Source organism: Urtica dioica, chromosome 2 (assembly GCF_054948205.1).
Source record: "Urtica dioica subsp. dioica isolate 48M chromosome 2, U.dioica_male_clone48M_v1_H2, whole genome shotgun sequence".
Classification (NCBI taxonomy): Eukaryota; Viridiplantae; Streptophyta; class Magnoliopsida; order Rosales; family Urticaceae; genus Urtica; species Urtica dioica.
Window position 1 is genome coordinate 5,013,968 of NC_142757.1, and position 25,894 is coordinate 5,039,861.

At 46.8% G+C, this 25,894-nt stretch overlaps 1 protein-coding gene across 1 annotated transcript; it reads right to left on the bottom strand.

Annotated features, from left to right (window-relative positions):
* Positions 1-16,867: 16,867 nt before the first annotated feature.
* LOC149404019 (uncharacterized) lies at positions 16,868-17,350 on the bottom strand. The gene has a single exon (XM_089603995.1). The coding sequence runs from the start codon at positions 17,348-17,350 to the stop codon at positions 16,868-16,870; it is 483 nt and encodes a 160-aa protein (XP_089460121.1).
* Between the last annotated feature and the right edge of the window lie 8,544 nt (positions 17,351-25,894).

The following is a 25,894-nucleotide window of genomic DNA, read 5'->3' on the forward strand; positions in this document are numbered from 1 at the left end:
GCTTTAACAACTTCCTAAAACATTCCGTTACACTCGAATCGTTTTCGCACTCAAGGTCAAAACTTTAATTATTTCCAGTTTCCTTTGAGCTTGAGAAAACCCGCAGTAAAAGTGGCATAACTCTCAGCTCAGAATTTGAAATTTAATAATTCTTTAATCAAATTAAAGTTCTGTTTGTCCTCTTTCTAATTCAATTTTTTTAAGTCAAAAGTACATCGGAACCGCCAGTTATGGCGATTTTACTCCGAGGTGCGTGGCAGTTCCAAATGTTCAGTTTTTTAGAAAATTTAGGACCCCACTCCATGAGTTATAGAACTCTAATGAGAAAATTTCCTGGAGCAAAATTGTTTTTTTATAAGATAATAAACATAATGTGAAAGATTAAAATGTTTTTATTGTTGAAAGTTTAATTGAAATTGAATTTTTACAAAACTAGTTTGAATTTTGAAAAACCGTTTTCGTTTTCAAACTTGAAAATATTTTGTCATCCAAATCAAATAAGTTTTCAAAATGTTTTCAAAAACTATATCTATATAACATATGTTTAAAACCTATATGCTCTTTAAAATTTGAGTGGGAGGTCTCCTCGTAGATGAGCCGAAAAATAAAATATGTGTAATCTCAAACTTTCAAGTGTTCGAGTGTGTTGAAGTTCACACTTCCCTCATGCACTTTCCCGAATAGAAAATAGGAAAATGTCCGAGTATGTACCTTGTTCCTTTATGCACTAACAGTGCTCTTCCTTGAACATGAAGATCTAGGATTCCTTTCTAGAAGTCCACTCTATCACTCTATAACTACGAAATTTGTTTCCAAACTTATAAGAGACGATGTGCCAACTCCAAAAACTAAGTGAGACGGTTATACTTGTTGTTTATAACCCATGATCCCCAACACAAATGAGAGAAGCAATTAACGTGAGACTAAGAGTCACCCTTGTGGCCCTCTCTTCAATGAGAGTACTCGATGGCGTTTTTGCTTCGATCTTTGCTCAATGAGCTACGTTCGAGAGTAAGACGATGAAGACAAGGCCTCCTCTTGGGGGATTGTTTTTTCAAAGTTGACCTTTTAGACTAAGTGGTTGGTTGCACACTAAGACTCAATCCCTAATTATCCTCCTTTGAGGCTCTGCGAATGGATGTGAGTGATCAAACCAATTTAAAAGGTGGCTAGTCAAAATTAGTGTATTGACATCTTGGCTAAATATTAATGATGTGTCATTTACTTATAAATAGAGATTTATTGCAGCCTTCTCTTGACGGAGTAATTTATCATTTGGTTTATAACACATTTGGATTTTATTAAATGTTAAAAAACTTAAATCCTAATCCAAAAGACTAATCATAAACTTGTTTCAACTTAATTCAGCAACATGTCTCTCAACAGTCTCTCAACCATCCTTTTCTCGAACAAACTCGAAAACAAAAACTACGTAGATTCGAAACGTAACCTCGACATCGTCCTTACCGTTAACAAGCACAAATGGGTACTCACCATTCTCTATCCTCAAACGAATGATGATTCGACTCAAGAGGACAAAGACGCCTTGGCGGCCTGGCTCCGCTCTGATGAGTCTGTGAGGTGCTACATCTTAGCATCTATGAACAATGTGCTTTGCAGCAACATCGTGACATTGAGACAACAAACATGCTCTACAATCCCCATGAGATATTTTTAGGGCAAAGGCGTCAGGCCAAAAGACAAGCAGTCAGACAGTTTACGAACTTTCGTATGAAGGCTGGGACTCCTGTCAGGGACCATATGATGCTGATCATTAGTTACCTGAATGAGATGGAAATCCCAAGATCTGAGATTGACGAGGACACCAAAATAGATATGATCTTGAAAACTCTCCCCGAATCTTTCGATACCTTCAAACTGAACTACTCCATGAACAAGCTAGAGTACATTGTTACCGACCTAAAGAAGGAGCTTCACACTGCTGAAGGTCTCACTTAGAGAAAGAAGAACCTAGGAGAGGCACATGTTACTGAGCACAAAGCCTCCACCTCTGCATCTAAGAAGAGACCTCACAAGGCCGAGAAGAAGAACTGTCCTGCCTATCTCAAAGCAAAGGAACATAGTACTGTACTAATTACCGAAGCATGCTTAGGAGCTGATAATGTATCAACGTGAATTCTTGAGTACTCCACTGCTACTAACCACTTTTGTTGTTCTTTGACTGGTTTCAAGAAAACCAAAAGCTTAGAGGAAGGCGACTTCTATTTTAAATGGGGTGATGGGAGCCTGGTGTCTGCGAAGGCTGTGGGATCCGTGACGCTGTCTTTTGAAGACCGCACTTTAAACTTGAATAATGTTTATTTCGTTCCTTCCTTTGGAAAGAACTTAATATCTGTTGCTCGTCTTCTTGAGCAAGATTATTTTTTAAAGTTCATTAAGAATGGAATTCGTATTTCGTTTCCTGATAATTCTTTTGTCACTGATGCATGTATGTAGAATGCTATTTTCTACATCTATCCCACTCAACCTTCTCTATTAGACACCGAAATAGATAATGATCTAGTTAGGGAGCCAAAGAGGATCAAACTATCTGAATCCTCCGATCTAATAAAATCAACATATCTCTGGCACTTAAGACTTCGTCATATCTGTCTAGACAGGATTAAGAGCCTTGTGAGGGACGGTCCACTCCAAGCCTCTGCAATAGGTTCACTACCTACTTGTGAATCATGCATAGAAGGAAAAATGACTAAGCGACCTTTCTCCGATAATGGTCGAAGAGCCACTGAGTTACTGGAACTTGTACATTCGGATGTATGTGATCCGCTCAGTCAGCATGCACGTGGAGGATACGAATGCTTCGTTACCTTCACTGATGATTACACAAGATACGGTTTTGTCTACTTACATTCTGAACCAAGTTCCGTCTAAAACGGTTCCTGGTACTCCTTATGAATGATGGACTGGCCGTAAAGTAAATCTTGGCCGCATCAAAGTTTGGGGTTGCCCGCACACGTGCTGAGGCAAAGGACTAGCAAGATGGCTAGTAGGTCAGAATTGTGTCTGTTCGTTGGATATCCAAAGGAAACCAAAGGTTTCACATTCTATAGTATCGAGGACGATAAGACTTTCGTAAGCACGAATGCTCGTTTCCTTGAGGAGGACTTTATGAAAGATTTAAAACCTAGAAGCAAAATTGTGCTTGAAGAAAAGTTGGGTGAGGAAGCTTCTACCTCATCTGTAAGAACTGTTCTTATCCCAACTGAAACACAACCAAACTCATCAGAATCTCGTCAAGTAGTACTTCGACGTAGTGGGAGGGCTACTCAAAAGCTTGACAGGTACATGTCTTATGGAGACACTCTCGTAGCCGTCTCTGATGCTATTTCCTATAGCCAAGCGATGGCTTGTTCTAAATCAAACCTTTTGATTGACGCCATGAAAGTTGAAATGCACTCGATGTATGTCAATAAAGTCTGGAAACTTGTAGACCTTCCTGAAGGGTAAATCCATAGGGTGCAAGTGGATATACAAGAAGAAAAGGGGTCCCGATGGGAACGTCGAGACGTTCAAAGCAAAACTTGTGGCTAAGGGTTATACCCAAGAAGAAGGGATTGACTATGAAGAAACCTTATCACCAGTCGTGATGCTTAAACCCATCCGCATACTTCTATCCATAGCTGCAGCTCTCGACTATGAGATCTAGCAAATTGATGTCAAGACTGCCTTCCTGAATGGCAATCTTGACGAGCGCATTTATATGGCTCAACTAGACGATTTCGTGGAAGAAGGTCAAGAGACCAAGGTTTGTGAGTTGCTTGAGTCCCTTTATGGATTAAAGTAACCATCTAGGTCATGGAATATTAGATTCGATGAAACTGTGAAGTGCTTCGGCTTTGAGCAGTCAATAGATGAGCCATGTGTTTACAAGTTAATACACGAAGGTAAAGTTGTGTTTCTGGTTATATATGTCGATGATATATTACTCATTGGTAATGATGTTGGTAAATTATCTGAGGTTAAGGTCTGGCTAGCAAAGCAATTCGATATGAAGGATCTAGGAGAAGCCGCGGACATTCTGGGGATCCAAATCTTTCGAGATCGGAAAAACCGGATTTTGTCGCTCTCTCAAGCATCTTATATTGATAATGTGATGGACCGCTTTTCGATGCAAGACTCCAAGAAGGGCCAAACACCCTTTAGGCATTGAGTCTTACTCTCAACGGACCAGTCTCCCAAGACTGCGCAACAGATTGAAGACATGAGGAAAATTCCTTACGCCTCAGCCGTAAGAAGTCTCATGTATGCTATGCTTTGCACTAGACCTGATATTTGCTTCGCAGTTGGCGTAGTTAGCCGTTTTCAATCCAACCCTGGACCCGAGCATTGGATTACTGTTAACCATGTTCTCAAGTATCTTCAGAGAACTAGGAACTTGATGCTTACATATTCAGGTACTGACCTGACTATGACGGGATATACCGACTCTGATTTTCAAGCGGATAAGGATTCCAGGAAATCCACTTTGGGATCTGTGTTCATCCTTATGGTGCCCACAAGAAGAGTTGTAGTCTTTATTTTGTACATTTGATGTAATAAAGTCTCATGAAGACTCTTGCTTGTAATTGCTTATTCATTAATAAAAAGTTGAAACGTTCATTCAAACTTCCTTGTCTGAAGCTTTATGATAAAACCTTAGTCTTTAGTCCATAAACAAACTAAACAACTTACGAAGAGACAAATGTAGATTTGCATGAGCAAACTCTTCGTAGTTTGCTTAAAACGATATATTTGCAATCTAAGGGTCAAAGGACTATTGACCTCAGTATGATTGTTAGGAGAATCTATGATGTCTGGTTATGGGGCATTGAGAGTTGGAGACTCTATAGTTCTTCTAGGTATTTTCCGAAGGTACTGAATTGACATATGCACTTCTAGAGACAAGATAAGAACAAACCATTTAACCTCTTATGTCTCGAAGTCACTATGTAGGAATTACATCATGCTTACCTTAATCCTGAAATGAGACATGCCATTTCACAACTTACGTATTCTCATTTGAGAAAGTCAGAGTTCGGACTCACTATGTGATTCCGAACAGGGCCTATTGGTGAAGTACTAAGTTGTGAAAATGTCATGAGTAACTTTTTGAAGTTCTCATAGATATGGAATTCATGTACAAGATTGCTGAAATGCAATGTATATCACCTCATGCTTTGTTCCTTGGAATGTGAATAAATGAACTGGCCAGTGCCCAAATTGAGTCTTGACTCTTTTGGATGAAACAATGTGACTTGTTAGCTCCTCGTCAATACATTGTTTCTGACTTATTCACAAGCGACACAAGAGTTGAGGAAATAACAACTAGAATGGGTAGAATGGTAATTTTGTAAATCCCGACTAGCTGATGATATTCATGAAGGGTAAACATAGATAATATTCAGTGGATCCGCTCATTACAATTAGGTTGAATTCTTGAGTTGAAAATAAATTCATTTGAACCGAGAGATTTTCAGTGTCAACTCTTTAGTGGAGTCAGTTGACATTAAGCTAAAATTGGAAAACGTTTGTGAACTTTTGAGTCCAAGTGTTTAGCTCAAACTTTGTTCATTTAGATCCATGAGGTCACTGTCACAAATCACATCGAGTAGGAATAGTTAAACTAGAACCTAAGTCAAAACAAGAACGAGACAAGTTTTACGAAAATTGTCAAAAGGGTATTTTGGTCTTTTTGGACATAGGACGAAATGAATGTCAATAAATTATTTTTGACATTGTCATATGATGACAAATTAAATAAATATTACTCAGCCATATTAGTGTAATTGGGCTTTGAGGATTAATTTCATTTCATAGAATTTTACTTGAAAATTCTTAATGGGCTTTTTTTATGTTGTTGTTAACGCCGATTTTGGGTCAACACTTAGAACCGTCCGTTGTTCGGTCTAGGGCCGGACCCTATGACCGCACGTAGGTCGGGTGTGGTGAAATCTACTCTGCTCGTCGTCTTTGCCTCGCCGAAAAGAGGTTCTCGATTTCTCGTGACTACGTAATTAGTTCGCTTTCATGTTCGTTGAGTTCATCGGGTTCTTCGCGATCTTCGGATTCGTCGAGTTCTTCGCGATCTTTGGAGTCTTCGCGTTCTTCGTGTTCTTCGCCTGAAAAGACAAGAAACGTGAACTAGAGGGATGCGGAGGGGTTTCCCCTGGTGCACGCTCTGACGCTCAACATTAGTCGAGGTGTGGGGCATATCTCGTCTCTAGTGTCGAGAGAGGAAAATATAGTGGATCGAGAGTGAAGTAGAGGTTTTTTAAGTTTGAGAAAACTTCCCTTGTGAGTGAGTAGAGGGGGGGTATTTATAGCTTTTGAGCTTGAGGCACATGGGCCTTGGAGGCAATTTTTGCCTTGAGACTTGGTTTGGCTGATGGTTTGGCAGAGACAAAGGATGGCCGATAGTTATTTTTTTGTGCCTTGAGAGGCTCGCCGATAGTTCCACGCCGATAGTCTCATGCCGATAGTTTCACGCCGATAGTCTCAGCCATAAAGCTCGCCGATAGTTTCACGCCGATGATCTAGGCCATGAAGCTCGCCGATAGTTTTATGCCGATAGTCTCGGCCATGAAGTTCGCCGATGGTCTAATGCCGATGGTTTTGTGACGATAGTTTGGCAGACCAAGATGACCGAGAGTTGGTGTCTGCCGAAGGTTTAGAAGCTCGCCGATAGTTACACGCCGATAGTTTGGTCTTAAACTTCGCCGATAGTCTTGCTTTGCCAAGGCTTTAGGACGCCGATGGTTTGCATGACGATGGTTTCAACACGTCGATAGTTAGGTCTTGAACTTTGTCAATTCTTGTCGTTTTTGCTATCGGGGTATCATTTTTATCTTGTGAAAATGATGGCATAACATTAACCCCTCAGTTTCTTGTGCGATTTGTCGTGCAGGAAACTTGTCTTGTGTTCCTCGAGAGCTTTGTTGTCGACGTCTTTTGATCTTGGGCTGTGGATATGTAAAATGTAACCCTGTGGAGCTCTGTCTCGTAAGACGTGACTTCGTAAGGTTGACTCTATGGGGCAGATTCTCGTAAGACATGGCCTCGTATGGCTTGATCCCGTAGGATTGAGTCCCGTGGGACGTGGCCTCGTAAGGCTAAACCCGTGGGGCAGTGTCGCGTAAGACATGGCCTCGTAAGGCTTGATCCCGTAGGATTGAGTCCCGTGGGACGTGACCTCCTAAGGCTAACCCCGTGGGGCAGTGAGTCTCGGAAGACTTCGATCTCGGAAGATCGTGCGTCGGAAGGCGTGAGTCTCGGAAGACTTCGATCTCGAAAGATCTTGCCTCGGAAGGCGTGAGTCTCGGAAGACTTCGATCTCGGAAGATCGAGCCTCGGAAGGCATGAGTCTCGGAAGACTTCGATCTTAGAAGATCGAGGGACCCAAACAAAATCTATTTTGAGTTGTGCAAAGTCTCAAACTTCTTGTGGCTGAGTAAGTCCCTTTCGTGGTTGTGCCAGATCTCGGAAGATCAGGGTCTCGGAAGACCTTGCCTCGTAAGGCAGGCTTTGCTTGGGACTAACTCGAGCCACTAGTGGCATGGTGCGTTGCACTCTTCAATATAGATTTTGAAAGGATCTCTCTTAGAAACGGCTATTTCCCGAACCGTCGGAAGTAAGCAAAATGAACTCTGAGTAGCGTGACGACTCAACCACTTATGGCCAAGGCTAGTGCCTCTTGGGGCTAGGCTCGCTCGTACCCGTTCGGGTCGGAGTGTCTCTCCATTTTGGGTTTTCGACTCTGTGACCGATTGAATGGCTTGGTTGTACCCTCAATCTTCGTCGGATTGATGATCTTCCGTGTGGGAAGTGGATTTACCGGTGGGAACTCGTGGTTGTTTTCGAGTACCCCTCGTTCTAGCGCCAAAATGGTGACGCATTTTGGGTCAACACTTAGAACCGTCCGTGGTTCGGTCTAGGGCCGGACCCTATGACCGCACGTAGGTTGGGTGTGGTGAAATCTACTCTTCTCGTTGTCTTTGCCTCGCCGAAAAGAGGTTCTCGGTTTCTCGTGACTTCGTAATTAGTTCGCTTTCTTGTTCGTTGAGTTCATTGGGTTCTTCGCAATCTTCGGATTCGTCGAGTTGTTCGCGATCTTCGGAGTCTTCGCGTTCTTCGTGTTCTTCGCCTGAAAAGACAAGAAACGTGAACTAGAGGGACGCGGAGGGGTTTCCCCTGGTGCGCGCTCCGACGCTCAACATTAGTCGAGGTGTTGGGCATATCTCATCTCTAGTTTCGAGAAAGGAAAATATAGTGGATCGAGAGTGAAGTCGAGGTTTTTTAAGTTTGAGAAAACTTACCTTGTGAGTGAGTAGAGGGAGGGGGGGGGGGGGGGGGGGGGGGGGGGGTATTTATAGCTTTTGAGCTTGAGGCACATGGGCCTTGGAGGCAATTTTTGCCTTGAGACTTGGTTTGGACGATGGTTTGGCAGAGACAAAGGATGGCCGATAGTTATTTTTTTGTGCCTTGAGAGGCTCGCCGATAGTTCCACGCCGATAGTCTCATGCCGATAGTTTCACGTCTCAGCCATAAAGCTCACCGATAGTTTCACGCCGATGGTCTAGGCCATGAAGCTCGCCAATAGTCTCGGCCATGAAGTTCGCCGATGGTCTAACGCCGATGGTTTTGTGCCGATAGTTTGGCAGACCAAGATGGCCGAGAGTTGGTGTCTGCCAAAGGTTTAGAGGCTCGCCGATAGTTACACGCCGATAGTTACACGCCGATAGTTTGGTCTTAAACTTCGCCGATAGTCTTGCTTTGCCAAGGCTTTAGGACGCCGATGGTTTGCATGACGATGGTTTCAACACGTCGATAGTTAGGTCTTGAACTTTGTCAATTCTTGTCGTTTTTGCTATCGGGGCATAGTTTTTATCTTGTGAAAATGACGGCATAACAGTTGTCATGAACAAATGAAGAAACATCTAGAAGCTCCTTCTAGAAGCTCAAATTTCGTCCAACCCAAGGAAAATAAGGCTGAATTTCGTTCATCCCATAGTGGGAAAGAGAGTTTATTTCGTGCATTGATGTATGAAGATACTTGCCAAAAGAAAAAGAGGAAACAAATTTCCTTTAGAAGGAAAGTGCATTTTCGGCCAACTAAGAGAGAACAAATGAGGAAACAAATCCAAGGACTTGCATGACATGTCATGAACGTCCAACATGGGTAGAAAAGAGGAAATAAGATTTGCTCATGCCTTCCCTATAAATAGAGGCCTCATTCCTCTCATTCTAGTCATCCCACATAAGTTAGAGATTGAGAGACTCTCTCTCTAGACATTGTTGGCCGATCCTCTCTCTCTCTTTCTCTAGTTATTTTCGGTTTTTGTTTTGGCACTTGGTCCACATTTGACCTAGTGTTTTAGCTCTTCGCCTCTAAGACTTGTTCTTGAGCCGTCGTGTTTAAAAGTGCCCACACACTAATTCCTTTTCTCCCGAGTGATTTAGTGATAGAAACTTTCATGGTTGCTTGAGTTGCCGAGGAAGGAAGAGAGACGTGTTGCGAGGGGAGACGAACGTTGCAACCTTTTTTTCCAAAAGCTTCTCAACGTTCAAGCGTCTAAAAGGTTAGTAAACTTATATGCTCATAATAGTTTATATTTACATGTGCTTGCTCTTTGTCTAGATTAGTAAAAACTGTTTTACTTGTAAAAGAAAAGTTTAAAAATTCCGCCGCTTACCGAAGCGTTAAACTTTTTCTTAAACCCTAGATCAATTCCAACACCTTAATGGTGGAGCTGTTTTGTGGAGGAGTATTAAGCAATCTTGCATTGCTGACTCCACAATGGAAGCAGAATATGTGGTTGCTTGTGAAGCATCCATAGAGGTTGTATGGCATAGAAAATTCCTTAAGTATTTGGAAGTTGTTCCAAACGTCGACGAGCCCATGACCCTTTATTGTGATAACAGTGGGGATGTCGCTAACTCAAAGGAACCTCGAAGCCATAAGCGTTCTAAACATTTTGAGAGGAAATACCATTTGATTCGAGAGATCGTGCAGCGCGGAGACGTGGAGGTGAAGAAGATCTTAACGGTGGACAACCTGGCAGATCCATTCACCAAGGCCCTAGCGAACAAGATCTTCGACCAATATCGGGAGGGATTAATAGGCATGAAGGACAACACAAGTTTATTGTCTGAAGCTTTATTATATAACCTTAGTCTTTAGTCCATAAACAAACCTAACAACACATGAAGACAGAAATGTAGATTTGAATGAAAAAACTCTTGATGGTATGCTTAAAACAATATATTCACAATCTAAGGATCAAAGGACTATTGATCTCGATACGACTGTTAAGAGAATCTATGATGTCTGGTTATGGGACATTGAGAGTTTGAGACTCTATAGTTCTTCTAGGTATCTTCCGAAGGTACTGAATTGACCAGTGCACTTCTAGAGACAAGATATGAACAAACCATTTAACCTCTTATGTCTCTAGGTTACTACGTATGAATTGCATCATTCTTACCTCAATCCTGAAATGAGACATGTCATTTCATAGCTTACGTTATCTCATTTGAGAAAGTCAGAGTTCAGATTCACTATGTGATTCTTAACATGACCTATTGATGAAGTACTAAGTTATAAAGATATCATGAGTAACTCTGTGAAGTTCTCATAGATATGGAATTCATGTACAAGATTGCTAAAATGCAATATATATCACCTCGTGCTTTGTTCCTTGGAATGTGAATAAATGAACTGGCTAGTGTCCAAATTGAGTCATGACTCTTTTGGATGAATCAATGTGACTTGTTAGCTCATCGTCAATACATTGTTTCTAACTTATTCACAAGCGCCAAAGGAGTTGAGGAAATAACATCTAGAAGGGTAAAATGGTAATTTTGTAAATCCCGACTAGCTGATGAAATTCATGAAGGGTAAACATATATAATATTCAGTAGATCCACTAATCACAATTTATTTGAATTCTTGAGTAGAAAATTATTCATTTGAACCGAGAGATTCTTAGTGTCAACTCTTTAGTGGAGTCAGTTGACATTAAGCTAAACTTGGAAAAGGTTAGTGAAATTTTGAGTCCAAGTATTTTAGCTCAAGCTTTGTTCATAGAATTTTACTTGAAAATTCTTTATGGGCTTTTCTTATGTTGTCATAAACAAGTGAAGAGAAATCTAGAAACACCTTCTTGAAGCCCCATGTTGCACGTCCAACCCAAAGAAAAAGAGAGACCAATTTTGTGCATTAATGTATGAAGATACTTGCCAAAAGAAAAAGAGGAAACAAATTTCCTCTATAAGGAAAGAGCATGGGTGGCAATTAGAGGCAAGAGAGAAGCAAAACAAATAAGGAAACAAATCCAAGGACTTGCATGACAAGCCTTGGACGTCTGACCTTAATAGAATAAGGGCAATATTTGCTCATGAATATGTGATACTCAATAGAAGAGGAAACTACTTTATTGAAGGTAAAACCTCTCATATAAATAGAGCCATCATTCCTCTCATTTTAGTCATTCCAAAGATTTAGAGATTGAGATCTTCTCTCTCTAGAACCTCTTGGCAGATCCTCTCTCTCTCTTTAAGTTTTCTTTCGTTTTTGTTTTGGCACCTAGGTCCACATTTGACCTAGTGTTTTAGCTCTTCGACTTTGAGACTTGTTCTTGAGTCGTCGTGTTTAAAAGTGCCCACACACTAATTCCTTTCTTTCTCGAGTGATTATTGTGATAGAAACTTTTGTGGTTGCTCGAGTTCCGGAGGAAAGAAGAGAGACGTGATGCGAGGGGAGATGAACGTTTCAACCTTCCTATGGCTTCTCAATGTTCAAGCTTCTCAAAGGTTAGTAAACATATAATGCTCAATTATAGTTTTAATTTACATGTACTTGCTCTTTGACTAGGTTAGTAAAAACGTTTCACTTGTTTTAAAGAAAATTTTTAATTTTCGTCGCTTGCTCGAAGCGTTAAATCTTTTCTTAACCCTAGATCAATTCCAACAAATAATAATATTTAAGGTCAACGAAATTTCGGAATGAGAATATTCGAGTGAACTCGATATTATTTCCGAATAAATTACTCGGAACATACGTGGAGATTTAAAAATTCCGAGAGTAAAAATAAATTCCGGAATCCCTTAAATATATTCAAGATGACGGGAATGAATGAGAATTTTCTCGGTTATTTTTTGTTGTCGCAGTTTTTCGGACAACGATTTAGGAGTCGCAGACGGTCAGACCCAAGGCCGGACCAAGTGGTCTCGTCTCGACTCGAGCGTGTCGGGCTAGGTATCCCAAGCCGTCCCTTAGCTGTAGGTGATCTCTATCCCGTCCAAGCACCTGAAATGTAAGCAAAAAGGTGTGAACTACAAAGGGGAAACAGAGGGGTTGCCTCTGTTTACCTCTCCGATGCTCAACATTAGTGGGATTGAGGTGGTTTATAGAGGGTTTAGTGTTTAGGGGTCGAGACTTGAGAGAAACGAGGGAGGTACGAGTTCGACAGCGTTTCAGTACTCAAATTCGGATTACCTGGACTAGGGGAGCGGCCCCTGAATTTATAGGCGACCAAGGGGCGTTATGGGCAACCCCTTGGCCGAGAATCAGCCTTGGCCCGGCCATTGGCCGAGGCTGGCCCTTGGGCCGGCCAATGGCCGAGGCTGTTTGGGCCGGCCATTGGCCGAGGCTGGCCCTAGGGCCGGCTAATGGCCGGGGATAGCTTGGGTCGGCCATTAGCCGATGCTGGCCTCTGGGCCGGCCAATGGCCGAGGCTGTTTGGGCCGGCCATTGGCCGAGGCTGGCCCTAGGGCCGGCCAATGGCCGGGAGTAGCTTGAGTCGACCATTGGCCGAGGCTGGCCTCTGGGCCGGCCAATGGCCGAGGCTGTTTGGGCCGGCCATTGGCCGAGGCTGGCCCTAGGGCCGGCCAATGGCCGGGAGTAGCTTGAGTCGGCCATTGGCCGAGGCTGGCCTCTGGGCCGGCCAATGGCCGAGGCTGTTTGGGCCGGCCATTGGCCGAGGCTAGCCCTAGGGCCGGCCAATGGCCGGGAGTAGCTTGGGTCGGCCAATGGCCGAGGCTGTTTGGGCCGGCCATTGGCCGAGGCTGGCCCTAGGGCCGGCCAATGGCCGGGACGAGCTGCCGGGACGCGTTCGACGTCGCTTCGCCTCTGTTCGGCCGCTATCGGGGTCGGGCCGATAACATTAGCCCCCCGAGTTTCCGGCCGAGTGAAACTCGTGCGGTAAACTCAAGACTCTTGCCGTCATCGGCCCACCGGAGCAGCCCGTCGCGACAAGGTTTGGCTCGGCTCCTTTAATTATTATTTTTTCTTTTCTCCGATCACTTTTTGCCTTGTCTCGTTACACGCGTCAATGGACCCCACCAATCACCTGTCGGGGAGTGGGTCCATTGATGACGACCTCTTCCCTTTGCTCGGGAATCAAGACGCGAACTTAGACGAATTGTGTAAAGGATAACTTTTGAATCTCGCCGTTTGTAATTCACGTTTAATAAATGAGCTTCCGTGTGTTACAAGTAAGTTCTTGAATGAATTATGGACGTTGAAGTTTAGAGAGTTAATTTAAATTATTTTAAGGTAATGGAAAATCTCGGAATAAATAAAGGATTTATCGAGTTCGTCTCGAATAATAAATTATTTTCCGAGGAAATATGCCGGAATTTAATTTAAGAAATAAATTCTCAAGGATGAGAATTATTTCCGAGAAACCTTAAATATATTTAAATTAATCAAGAACGAACGAGGAAAGTCTCAATTTGAATAACTTAATTAAAAGTTCGAGCGAGTACGGGTTTTAGTCACAAAATTTTGTGACAAGGACGTGATTGTAACGTTTTTGGAGTTATTTGGAAATAAAAACGTGAGAGTGGGGTTGATTTTAGAAAGATGGAGGAAAAGTAGAGTTAGTAATTAAATAACCCATTTTTTCGTTTTTCTCAATTCAAACTTTGAGTCTCACTACGACTCTAAATATTTACATAACAGCTCCTGGGTTTGCGTATAATTACAGGAAATAGTTTTAGGAGCGGGGTTCAACAAAATATAGTTATAACTATAGAAGAGGTTGATCCCGAGTGAGTCTCCACTAGCCCAAAGGTCAAGAGATACACGCCCGGTCTTCGTCTTCATTTCCTTGCTCACATCGCGGTCTTGCCCTTCTCTACATTACCAAGGGTCATAAACTATGAGTCGATTGACTCAGCAAGTGGGAGTCTAACTTAGAAAAATAACGCGACTAAATGCCATGTTATAACAGGTGACGTGCAAACAAGCACATAAGAATGCATGGATGCAAGTCTAACAAGTCTAGAGCATGACTCATGTGTACACATTCTAACTAGTACTTGTCGTTTTTAAGGTTACACACATCCCCCGCTATAACCTTCAGAACGACAAGAGACCAGCCTTAGACTTCGAGCAGCAGTCGTCCGGCGGCCTAAGAGTTTTAATGTTAGTCTGGGATCCACTAATGGTACCACTTCATTCGACGTCGGCGCAACCCCCAGGCCCTCATAGCCCGTCAAGGTGCATTCTTCAGGTCTTCATAACCTGGTAACAAGATCGGGTGCGACTCTTGGTCGACTTCCCGATAAATGAGTACTCAGCGCCATCCCCCAGGCCCTCATAGCCCGTCAAGGTCCATTTCATTTTGGTACCATCGACACAACAATTCTTTAAGGTTCGGGTACTCTGCCGCACTCAGAGTACACACCTATGCTACTTACAGGAGAGCGACTCAGGATAAATCCTGAAAGATATTTCATTTCCCTTTTATGCTCGTTAGTGTTTTAGGTTGAAGACTCGGGATGTGACTCCCGGTACTTCTACCCTCGATTTGAATTCGAGAGTTAAACATGGCTCTCTTGTCTCCCCCGTTCTAACGGGTCAATCACATATCCTAAGGAATAACTATATCACATATCAGAGGCTGGGTTTCACAAATCTTACGTTTGAACTTATTGAGCGAACTCACGCTAAGTTTTCAGGAAAAGCGGCCGAAGCCTTAATCTTTGAGATTATTCGATTTTAAAGCTTTCCTATTCTTGTTTACTAACAAACAATAATGCACGTAAACAGGGTTATTCCCTTGGTATGTAGTTGACTTAAGTCTCCACACTTACCCGGAAAAAGGTCGTCTGAAAATTTTTGACTTCCGGAGTTTCCTTTCTTTTCACGCTTCCTGAGACTCTACACGACCTGGAGCGTTAACACGTTCTGAAGTGTCGAGAAACTAAAATCCAAAGTTGAAATCTTATCAGTCACCATATCTCCAACTTGTCATAAACTCTCAAACATGTCAATAAACCATATAACTTGTCAACAAATTCACTTTACTTGACATAACTTTTCTATCTCAAAAACGAGCTAACCAAACTCGAAACGAACAAACTCATCTCAAATCACAAATCACAAATCATCACTTTAAATTCCAAATTCCCAAATCCCGAAACTATAATCACAATAATCCAAAACTCATGTCACTTCTTCAAGTCACGTTAACCAAATCCAAGAATTAAGACCCGAGGCTCAAATTATAGATACACAACAGTCTCAAGGCCACAATATCACAATATGGCTCACGGCTACAAACACCCAAACAACCACAACAAGTCACACAGGCATAACGACCACACGGCCAAGATTTTCACATCAACCAAACAATTTTAACGTCTCATAATCATTACAGCCTCATAATTCTAGCACAACAATGATCCTTACTGACTCAAAATTTCAAATCGACACACAGAGCCAAAACAATTCCAAACCAAAACGAGTTCAATTCACAAATCCAACAAAACCAAAAACACTCTCGGCCAAAATTCACGTCACACGGCCAACAAACAAATTCGAGTTCAATTTCTTCAATTTTAAGTCATCAATATCGATTATTAAACTCAAATAACAACTAATCACCTCCAATTCTTCAGAAATCATCAAAGAACACGAAATCCCCAAAACCAATTTCTCAAAACCCTAGTTTCCAATTCGGGTCAAGGAGATTTACCTTGTTTCTGGAGGGATTGGACTCTCCGGCGTGCTCTCTCTCGATTCATGTGGTCCTTCCTTGGTCGGCAGCTTTGGGTGAGCTCGCGGCGGCCGTTCTCCTCGCCGGAGCGCGCGCGCGGTCCCTGTGAGACGCGCGGGAGACAAAGCGACGAAGACGAGGAAGAAGAAGAAAGGAAAAGGGAGAAGATGAGGTGACTATGGCCGAGTGGTGATGGGTTTCCCGAGCTTTGATGGCTGCTGGAAATTTTTTTTTTTCCTTTCTTGTTTTCTGCAGAGTCTCGCGCGAGTGGACGGGAAGAAGAAAAAAGAAGTTACGTGAAGAAGGGAAAAGAAGAGAGTAGAAGATAGAAGAAGATAAGAGAAAAAGAAAGAATGGGTTATTTAATTACTAACTCTACTTTTCCTCCATCTTTCTAAAATCAACCCCACTCTCACGTTTTTATTTCCAAATAACTCCAAAAACGTTACAATCACGTCCTTGTCACAAAATTTTGTGACTAAAACCCGTACTCGCTCGAACTTTTAATTAAGTTATTCAAATTGAGACTTTCCTCGTTCGTTCTTGATTAATTTAAATATATTTAAGGTTTCTCGGAAATAATTCTCATCCTTGAGAATTTATTTCTTAAATTAAATTCCGGCATATTTCCTCGGAAAATAATTTATTATTCGAGACGAACTCGATAAATCCTTTATTTATTCCGAGATTTTCCATTACCTTAAAATAATTTAAATTAACTCTCTAAACTTCAACGTCCATAATTCATTCAAGAACTTACTTGTAACACACGAAAGCTCATTTATTAAACGTGAATTACAAACGGCGAGATTCAAAAGTTATCCTTTACAATCCCTACCCCCTTAAAAGAGTTTCGTCCTCGAAACTTAAAACAGAGCAGGGTACTTCTTTTGCATCTCACTCTCAAGCTCCCATGTAGCTTCCTCTACAGTATGCCTCTTCCACAAAACCTTGACCAAAGGAATGATCTTGTTCCTTAAGACTTTATCTTTACGATCAAGAATCGCTACAGCTGGCTCTTCATATCTGACCTCAGGAGAGACCTCAACCTCTTGCTCTTGCAGGATATGCGAAGGGTCTGACACGTACTTCCGTAGCATGGACACATGGAATACATCATGGAGGTTGGACATAGAAGGCGGCAACGCCAAGCGATAAGCTGTCTTGCCTACACGCTCAAGGATCTCAAAGGGTCCAACGTACCTTGGACTGAGCTTCCCTTTCTTTCCAAACCTCATAACTCCTCGCATGGGTGAGATCTTCAGAAAAACTTTCTCTCCGGCTCCAAACTCTAGAGGCCTTCTATGCCTGCCAGCGTAGTTTTTCTGACGACCTTGGTATGTCTTCATCTCAAACCTTCAGTTGATGGTATCCCGAATGCAAGTCAATCTTTGAGAACAATGTCGCTCATGTGATCAAAAAGATCGTTGATCCGTAGCAACGGATACTTGTTCTTGATCGTTACTTTGTTCAACCCACGGTTGTCAATACAGAGCCGTGAGGAACCATCTGCCTTCTTAACGAACAAGACAGGCGCTCCCTAAGGTCCCTAAGGTGAATGGCTTGGTCGTATGAACCCTTTGTCAAGCAACTCTTGTAGCTGCGTTTTGAGTTCTTTCAATTCCGCTGGAGCCATACGATATGGAGCTTTCGATATCGGAGCTGTTCTTGGAATGAGCTCTATGTTGAACTCAACTTCTCGATCAGGAGGTAGACCTGGAAGATCTTTAGGGAAAAAAAAAATATCAAGGAAATCTCTAGCAACTGGAGTCTTATGCGGCTGTGGCTTGACTGTCTTCGTGACGTCTACCACGCTTGCAAGGTAACCAGCGTATCCCTGATGCATCATCTTCACGGCCTTTAGTGCCGATACGATCGGAAAACTCGATTTCCGAGAGGAACCTTGGAACTACAGTGGTCCAAGTCCTGGGTTCTGGAATAGAACCGACTTCTTTCGCCAATCTATGATTGCATGGTGGGTACTTAACCAATCCATTCCAAGGATTACGTCATATTCCACCATTTCCAATTCTATCAAGTCTGCTTTCATTATCCGATCATGAACTCGGATAGGCACGTCTCTATACCAGCATAACGACTGGTACTTTTCTCTAGAAGGCGTAGCCGTAACGAACGGGTACGAGAATTCCTTCTGATGCTCACCTAACTGATTAGACTTCCTAGATGCGATGAATGAATGTGTGGCTCCTGAATCTATCAATGCAGATAAGGAATCCACGAAAATCTAACTTGTGACAGCGGTGGGCGACCCTGCTCGTACATCATTTTCACGGATGGAGAAGACTCTGGCATTAGCTTTCGGCTGCTCTTTGGGTGCAGGGGTCTTTACTTCTGGATTCTCACATACCCGAGACAGATGACCCTTTTTCCCGCATCTGAAACACACCAGCGCACGAGCATAACACTCTCCCTCGTGCAATCTGCCACACCTTCGGCACACGAGCGACTGATTGCTTCCAGAGGTCCTAGGCTTCTTACTAGGCGGCCCTGAACGTCCGCTATCTTCACGTCCTCTGCTCTGGTTCAGCGATTGTGATCGGTTTCCAGAACTTCCCTGAGGTCGATAACTCAAGCCTTGCTGGGACCTCATTCTGTCTCCTCACTGCGGCCGACTCTCCCGTCTTGATGGGGATCTGAATCTTTTTCTTGATTCGCTCTGCTTTAGGCCCGCAGCTTCAGAAGGTGTCGCAGCAATTGGTTTCGGTGCAGGACTCCGATCACCCTCGCTCCAACCGGAAATCCGCAAAGCTCTCTGCACAGCGTTAGCGTAAGAGCGAGGTCCATCATCGCCGCTATCCACTTGGCTCACGATATCCACATTGAGCCCGTGCATGTATTTCATCTTTCTAGCCTGATCAGTAGGGACTAGGGAAGGAGCGAACCTGGCTAACGTGTCGAACTTTGTCGTATATCCTGATACCGACATTGAACCTTGTAGTAGGCTCATGAACTTGCGTACCTTGTTCGACAGGTTAGCTTCACTCAGATACTTCCCGTGAAACAGATTGAGGAAATAGACCCACGTCATTGAGTGGACATCCTCCGACGACGCCATCACTTCCCACCAGCCCCTAGCCTCATCCTCCAGTTGATTCACAGCGCAAGCCACTCTCTCGATATCAGACAACTGCATGTAGTTGAAGATCTGCTGTATTTTCTTCACCCAATTCTCCACTGCAGCTGGATCCCCATGACCGTCAAACATCGGAGGCTTCTGCTTTCGAAACCTCTCATATACCGGCTCGCTCACAGGAGGAACGACGTCAGGAATCTGGAAGTTTAGCTCCTCAGGAGGATCCACAAGCACTGGCGGTGGATTCTCTAGTCGTTCTCCTGGAACTGGAGGCCCTGGGTGCTGTTGAGGCGGCGCGTCCAGCCTCGTTAAGAGTTCTGCGATCGTGCGGTTCTGCTCATCTAGGTGCTGCGCGAACCTCCGATTCATCTCATGTCTATGGGTCGCGTCAGCAGCTTGTCTCTCCAGCGCGCGTCTCATCTCTGTGAGATCCGCCGCTGTAACATTCTTGGCATTAGACGGCTCTCGTCTAGGCCCCATGCCTACTCAATTCTACACATGGAAGAGGGCATGGCTAAAATCCAAGTCACAACATCGAGAATGCGAGAAAAGAAAACATATCAACACACGATCCTAACTCAAAACGAGATCTCATAAACATTTCTCATATCTACATCAAGTCAAAAAGATATATACAACCTGCATTCATGCCTTTACTATTTACACGTCACATGCCAACTATCGCTATCTACACAAATCTATAGACTCCCAAAAAGAGACTAGCATTTCCCGAGGCTTAGTCAAACGGGTTCCAAAAAGGAAAATCATGTCGCTGCTTACAACTATCCGCGTTCTATCAACAAAGAAGGCAACGATAAGCTCAGCATGATCCCGCAATCCGTACCGGAAACGTGTATCTCAAGTCTACAGGAAAGGTTAAACCTGGGCTCTGATAGCACAAAACCTGTCACGACCCGCGACCTCTCGTCGCCGGTTCACGAGCCGTGACGGTGGGTTACGTTACAAGTCACAACGTCAATATAACAAATATATCTCATATCAACAGAAACAGAATCAAATAAACATAACGACTCATAATACTTATATATTATCGTATTATGTTCAATATAAGTATTGCGATTATTATGTTAATTCTATTGATATGAGATATATTATTATATTGATGTTGTGACTTGTGACGTAACCCACCGTCGCGGCTCGTGAACCGGCGACGAGAGGTCGCGGGTCGTGACAAATTGTGGGAGCAATTTTCATCTCCCTTGGTTACCAACACCGTGCCGCCTTCACGCCCTTTGAGCAACCACGTGACAGAGATGGCCGGGGGAGACTTTCACACGGTCGAAGCATGGCTGGCCGACGAGGAGGAATATACGTGCATTGGGGACGGCCCCGGCCGTCAAGGGGACGCCGGCCCAGGAGCGCTGGGCGTCGGGGAGAGCTGTTTCGACAAGCACGGGGGCGCGCTTGGCGAGCTGGGCCCGGGAGAAGATGCGCCGGCCCCTGTCGGTGCCGTCTATGCCGGGAGCGTCGTCGGAGGAGCCCCAGACGGCGCTGGGGACGCGCGCGGCCCGGGTGATGTCGCACTCGGCGAGGCGGGCCTGGGCGATGGTGCGCCGGTCTTCGTCGGCGCTGTTTGCGCTGGAGGCGCCGCCGGGGGAGGTCCAAGCAGCTTAGGGGGAGCGCCCGCCCCGGGAGGGGCCGCGCCGGCCGACTCGGGCGTCAGGAGCGTCGCGTCGGCCCTGGGCGGCGACGCCGGGCCTGTTTGGCAGGCGGGCGGCGGCGAAGGAGGCCTGGGCAACTCGGGCCCGGCCTTTCCCGAGGAGGGGCGCGCTGGTGGAGGCCGACTGGAGGCGGGCGGCGCTTGTGAAGGGCCGTCGGAGGTGGGTGGCGCTGCTGGAGGGAGCGCCGGCGCCGGTGATGAGGAGGGCCGGCCGGACAGCGCCGGCCGGGGGGCGGCGGCCGAGGCGTTGGTCGCCCTAGCCCTAGGAGCCGGCGGGCTAGGGCTGCAAGGGGGGAGCCCACCTGGCGGGCCGGGCCGCTCTGCTGGGCCAGGTGCGCGCGCCACTGGGCTGAGTGAGAATCCAAGGGGCCCAAGCGACTTGGGCGCGCAAGGGGACTGCCTCCCTGGGCCGGGCGCTGGTGGGGCCGGCCCAATGGCCTTGGGCGCACAGCGCGGGGGCCTGGACGCGCGAGGGGGCCTCCTTCCCGGGCCGGAGGCTGGTGGAGCCGGGCCAACGGCCTTGGGCATCCACCAAGGGAGCCCCGGCGAGACGGGCCTCGCAGAGGGATGCTCGCTGGGTTTGAGGCCAGGCGCCGATGACGTGTCCGCTGCCGGGCCGACCATTGGGAAGACAAGGCCCGCCGAGCCGGGCACCCACGTCACGGTCCAGCCGGCCGGCCTGGGCGATCGCCACGAAGGATCTGTCGGGCCGGGGATCGCCTCCGGCGTCGAGTGCTCGAGCGAGTCGTCGGACCGTCATGTCACACCCGCGGCGATGTCTTCTTTAACAGTGCGGGAGGAAGCACGAGCCCTAACCTTCCCGACCGGGGGATCGGCAATACGTGGCGACCTGGATTGCTCGGGAGTCGACACTCGGAGCTCGCTCTCGATCGCTAGTTTTACGAGCTTGAGGAGGCGATACGGCATCCCGGACTCCGTGACGATCTTGCGACCGTTGCCCGACGATCTTCCGACTCGCCACCGGAAAGGACACGCTGCCATCCACGAGGCGAGCCTTCGCGGAGGGTTACGATTACCCTTCCAGCCTGTGATCCAAGAGTTACTGATTCGGTTGGGGGTGCACGCGTCGCAAATGTCTCCGACCTTTTATCGGGTAGTCGCTGCGTGCCACATGATGCTCTATCGGGCAAAGAGAAGGGCGGTTACCGCGGACGACATCCAAGATCTCGTGCTCGTTCGCGGGGTTCCGGGGAAACCAGGCTTCTACACGGCGTTCACTCGGAAGCGCATCTTCGTCGTCACCAAAGTTTCCTCGAAGCACCGATACCCTTGGGTGTGGGTGTCCGAGTCAGCCTTTGGGATCGCGCCTCTCTTCTTCGGCCCCGCGGCCGACTTCCCACCCGTGGGCGATATCGAGGGCTCCGAGCTCATCGCGGTGATTAGGGCGATCCCGGAATCAAGGCGGCAAGGAACGCTCTTCGAGTCCCAAGACCTAATGGCGAGGACCGGGTGGTTCGTGCCTAGCGACGACGTCCCTTCGTGCCCCGACCTCGACGCGGGGACCGCGGAGGATCCCGAGACCGAGGAGGGGGGTGCGTCAGCTCTTTCCCCCGACGCGGGGGGTACTGGCCGCGCATATACTTTCGCGCTGCCGCGCTATCGTTGTTTTCCATTATTTATGCTTATCGTTACGTTTTAACTGACAGACGCTCTTTTCTTCTCTACAGGTATCATGGCTCGACGTCATCGACCACACACACAAATGCCGAGAGCAACGCCCACCGACGATGCTACGATCGTGGCATGTCCTCCAGCCGAGGCCCGTCGCGGGGGGTCGCCATCGCGGGCGAGGAATGAAGCGATCTCCTCCAACAAGCGACCATCATCGTCGGCTTATCTCGGGTCACCGTCCGGCCACAAACGCGCTCACACATCGACGGTGTCAGACAGCTTGGACTCTATGCTCCTAGCGGAGGCGGCAGAGTTGAGAGATCAGTGCTCCCGAGGGATCCTTGAGACCTCCTTACGGGATTTCAAGGGTCTGCTGACGACGAGCGATCTTGAGCACTTCCAGAACAGGATCGGCGACACCCGAAAGGTATGACTCGTTTGTTTGAGGCCCTCGAGGGGGAGTTGGAGCGAGCTCGCGGAGAATCGGCCGCCGAGAAAGCACTTCGTGAGAAGGCGGAGCAAGCGGCTGACACCTTTCTGGGGGAAACGAAGAAACTCCAGGCGGCACTCTCGAGCCGTGATGCGGAGCTGAGCATCGTCCATGCTCGGCTATCGGCGAGCGAGATCGCTCGGGTCAAGGTCGAGAGGGAGAGGGACACCTTACGGGCGGAGATGCAGACCCTCGTCGAGGAGAAGGAAGATACCGTGCGATCCAAGACGGACTTGCAGGACGACTGGGACTTGGCGTTGGAGGCGGCTCGCTACGAAGCGGCAAGGCGAGTCCGAGATGCGACCGCGAAGGAGAACGCGTCTCGTGGGACCACGTTTTCCTTCTTTAAAGCCATGTTCCCTCCTTATGATGACGAGCTGCCGGAGGACGACCTGCATCCACAAATCCCCGCCGAGGCTGCTCAGTCGACGACCCGCCAGCCTGACGGGGAAGCCGTTGGCGGGTTTGGCACTCCTGGCCTCTAGGGAGACGAAGAGCAAGTTGACTTCGGCTCGGATTAGTCAACTTTTCCTTGGTTTTTCGCGCACTTGTTTAGCGCTTACGTAGTGTTTACTTTCGGATTTTTGTTTTGTTTGACATGTGTCGTACTCTCGTACTTTTCTCGTCGGGTTGTTTGTGCAACATTGTTTTGCTTTGATTGAAGTTTTCTTTTTATTATGCGTCTTATTTTCTCGACTTAGTGTAATCGATTTGCGCAATTTTCGAACAATGCGTGTCTTACGAACTCGGCTTACTATGTTTAGCGAAACCGATTTGCACGGCTTACTGTCGCATTTGGCGGCGAAGTTTCCCGCGGACGCTGGCTAGACCAGTTTCATCCGGCGGGTGTGATTCTCGACCATCCCTTCGTGACTCGCGGCCTATCGGCGTGTGCGAGCTTGGAGGTCGTCGCGCTCATCTTGAGGCGAGTACGCTACCTATTGGCGTGCGTATCGGGACGAGCTTGCAGTTCCCAGTGAGCGTGGTACTTGTCGGTACGCGTGTCACGTTTTGGGTTTTGACTGCCGGGATCGACGATCCGGTGCGCGGACGTGATCCGTCGATGCCTTGTTGCCTCTCGGTGTGCAAGGCGCGACGTTGCGCGAGAGTGTTGCAGCGAAAGACGTGCGAGGTCAGAGGTCCGGTGCGCGGATCCAACTTGTCGTTGTTTCGCTATCTCTCGGCGTACGGATTCGACTCGTGCGAGGGCGTCGCACGAGGGACGTGCGGGGTCGGAGGTCCGGTGCACGGATCCGATTTGGAAAAGGTGGAATGAATGAGCTTGTTACCCTCACTCTATCCTCCTTAGCCCCCCGAGTTTCTTGGGTGCTCGTAGAGGAGACTAGAAATTATAATACAATGCTTTGAAGCGAAATGTAACTCATTATATTGTTGAAATGGTTGAAAAATTACATCTCAGGCCGTTGGCCGAACTTGAAATTTAAAATTGTCTTTGCTAAAAATCGAAAACAACATGAAAACAACAAAACGTAGAGTGAGCGAAAAGGCATCTATTGGTGATATTGCCGAAGGTGCTCCGCGTTCCATGGATGCGTGAACACGAGTCCCTCCAGGTTCTCGAGCTCGTACGTGCCGTTGTGGATGGCTCGGCGCACACGGTACGGGCCTTCCCAGGTGGGGCCTAGGACTCCCGCACCTTGCACCTTGGTGTTTTGGAACACCCTTCGAAGGACGAGGCTCCTGTCGGCGAACTTCCGCAGCTTGATCTTGGAATTGTAGTACTTCTCGACTTTCCTCTTTTGTGCAGCGAGCCGGGTGAGTGCGTCCGCCCTCCTTTCATCTATGAGGTCTAGCCCGAGCCTGATTGCGTCGTCGTTGGCGGCTTCCTCATATTCCTCGATGCGCAAGGTCGGTAGCTTGGTCTCGATGGGTACCACGGCCTCGACGCCGAATGCGAGAGCGAAAGGGGTTTCGCCGGTCGCGTTTCGAGCGGTGGTGCGGTACGCCCATAAGACCATGGGGAGCTCGTCGGCCCAAGCCCCCTTTCTTTCCTCCAGCTTCTTCTTCAAGTTCTCTTTGATTGTCTTGTTAACCGCCTCGACCTGACCGTTGGCTTGAGGATGGCGGGGGGAGGAGAAAGTCTTGCTAAGGCCCAGTTGCTCGCACATTTCTCGGAGGCGCGCGTTGTCGAATTGTTTCCCGTTGTCGGTTACAATTGACGCGGGGATCCCGAAGCGGTAGATGATGCTTTTCCAAATGAAGCTCGTCGTGTTCGCCTCAGTGATCTTCGCTAGCGGCTCAGCCTCTACCCACTTTGTGAAGTAATCGATGGCCACGATCGCGTTCTTGTATTGCCTCGGGGCCGCAGGTAGTTCACCGATGAGGTCGATTCCCCACTTCGCAAAGGGTCGCGGCACAATGATTGGACACAATGGGGCCGGTGCTTGACGCGGGATGTGGGCGAACCTTTGGCACTTATCACACTTTTTGGCCCACTCCTGGGAGTCCTTTTTCAAGGTCGGCCAAAAGTATCCAAGTCTTAGAAGCTTTAATGCCAACGATTGCCCAGCGGCGTGGTTTCCGCACACCCCCTCGTGCACCTCGCGGAGTGCCTTCCTTGCCTCGACTTCGGTCAGGCAGCGGAGAAGGGGCATGGAGTAGCCTCTCTTGAACAAGTTATCCTCCCTCATCGTATACTTTGGCGCCAAGCTTCTCAGCTTTCTGGCTTCTTCTTTATCTTCGGGGACGACTCCTCGTTTAAGGAACTCCACGAGCGGAGTCATCCATGAGGGGGGCGGAGTCTCGTCAACGACCCGTACGTCGCCTCTTGAGACGTAGGGTCGGGTCAACACTTCGATTGGGACGCTGCCCTCGCCCTCCTTGTCTATCCCAGACGCGAGGCGAGCCAGGGCGTCAGCGTCAATGTTCGCCTCTCGAGGAACTTGGACGATCTCGAACCACGACAGGGCCTCTAGATTCTTTTGGGCCTTGGACAGGTATGCGACCATGTTTGGCTCTTTCGCGGCGTAGTCGCC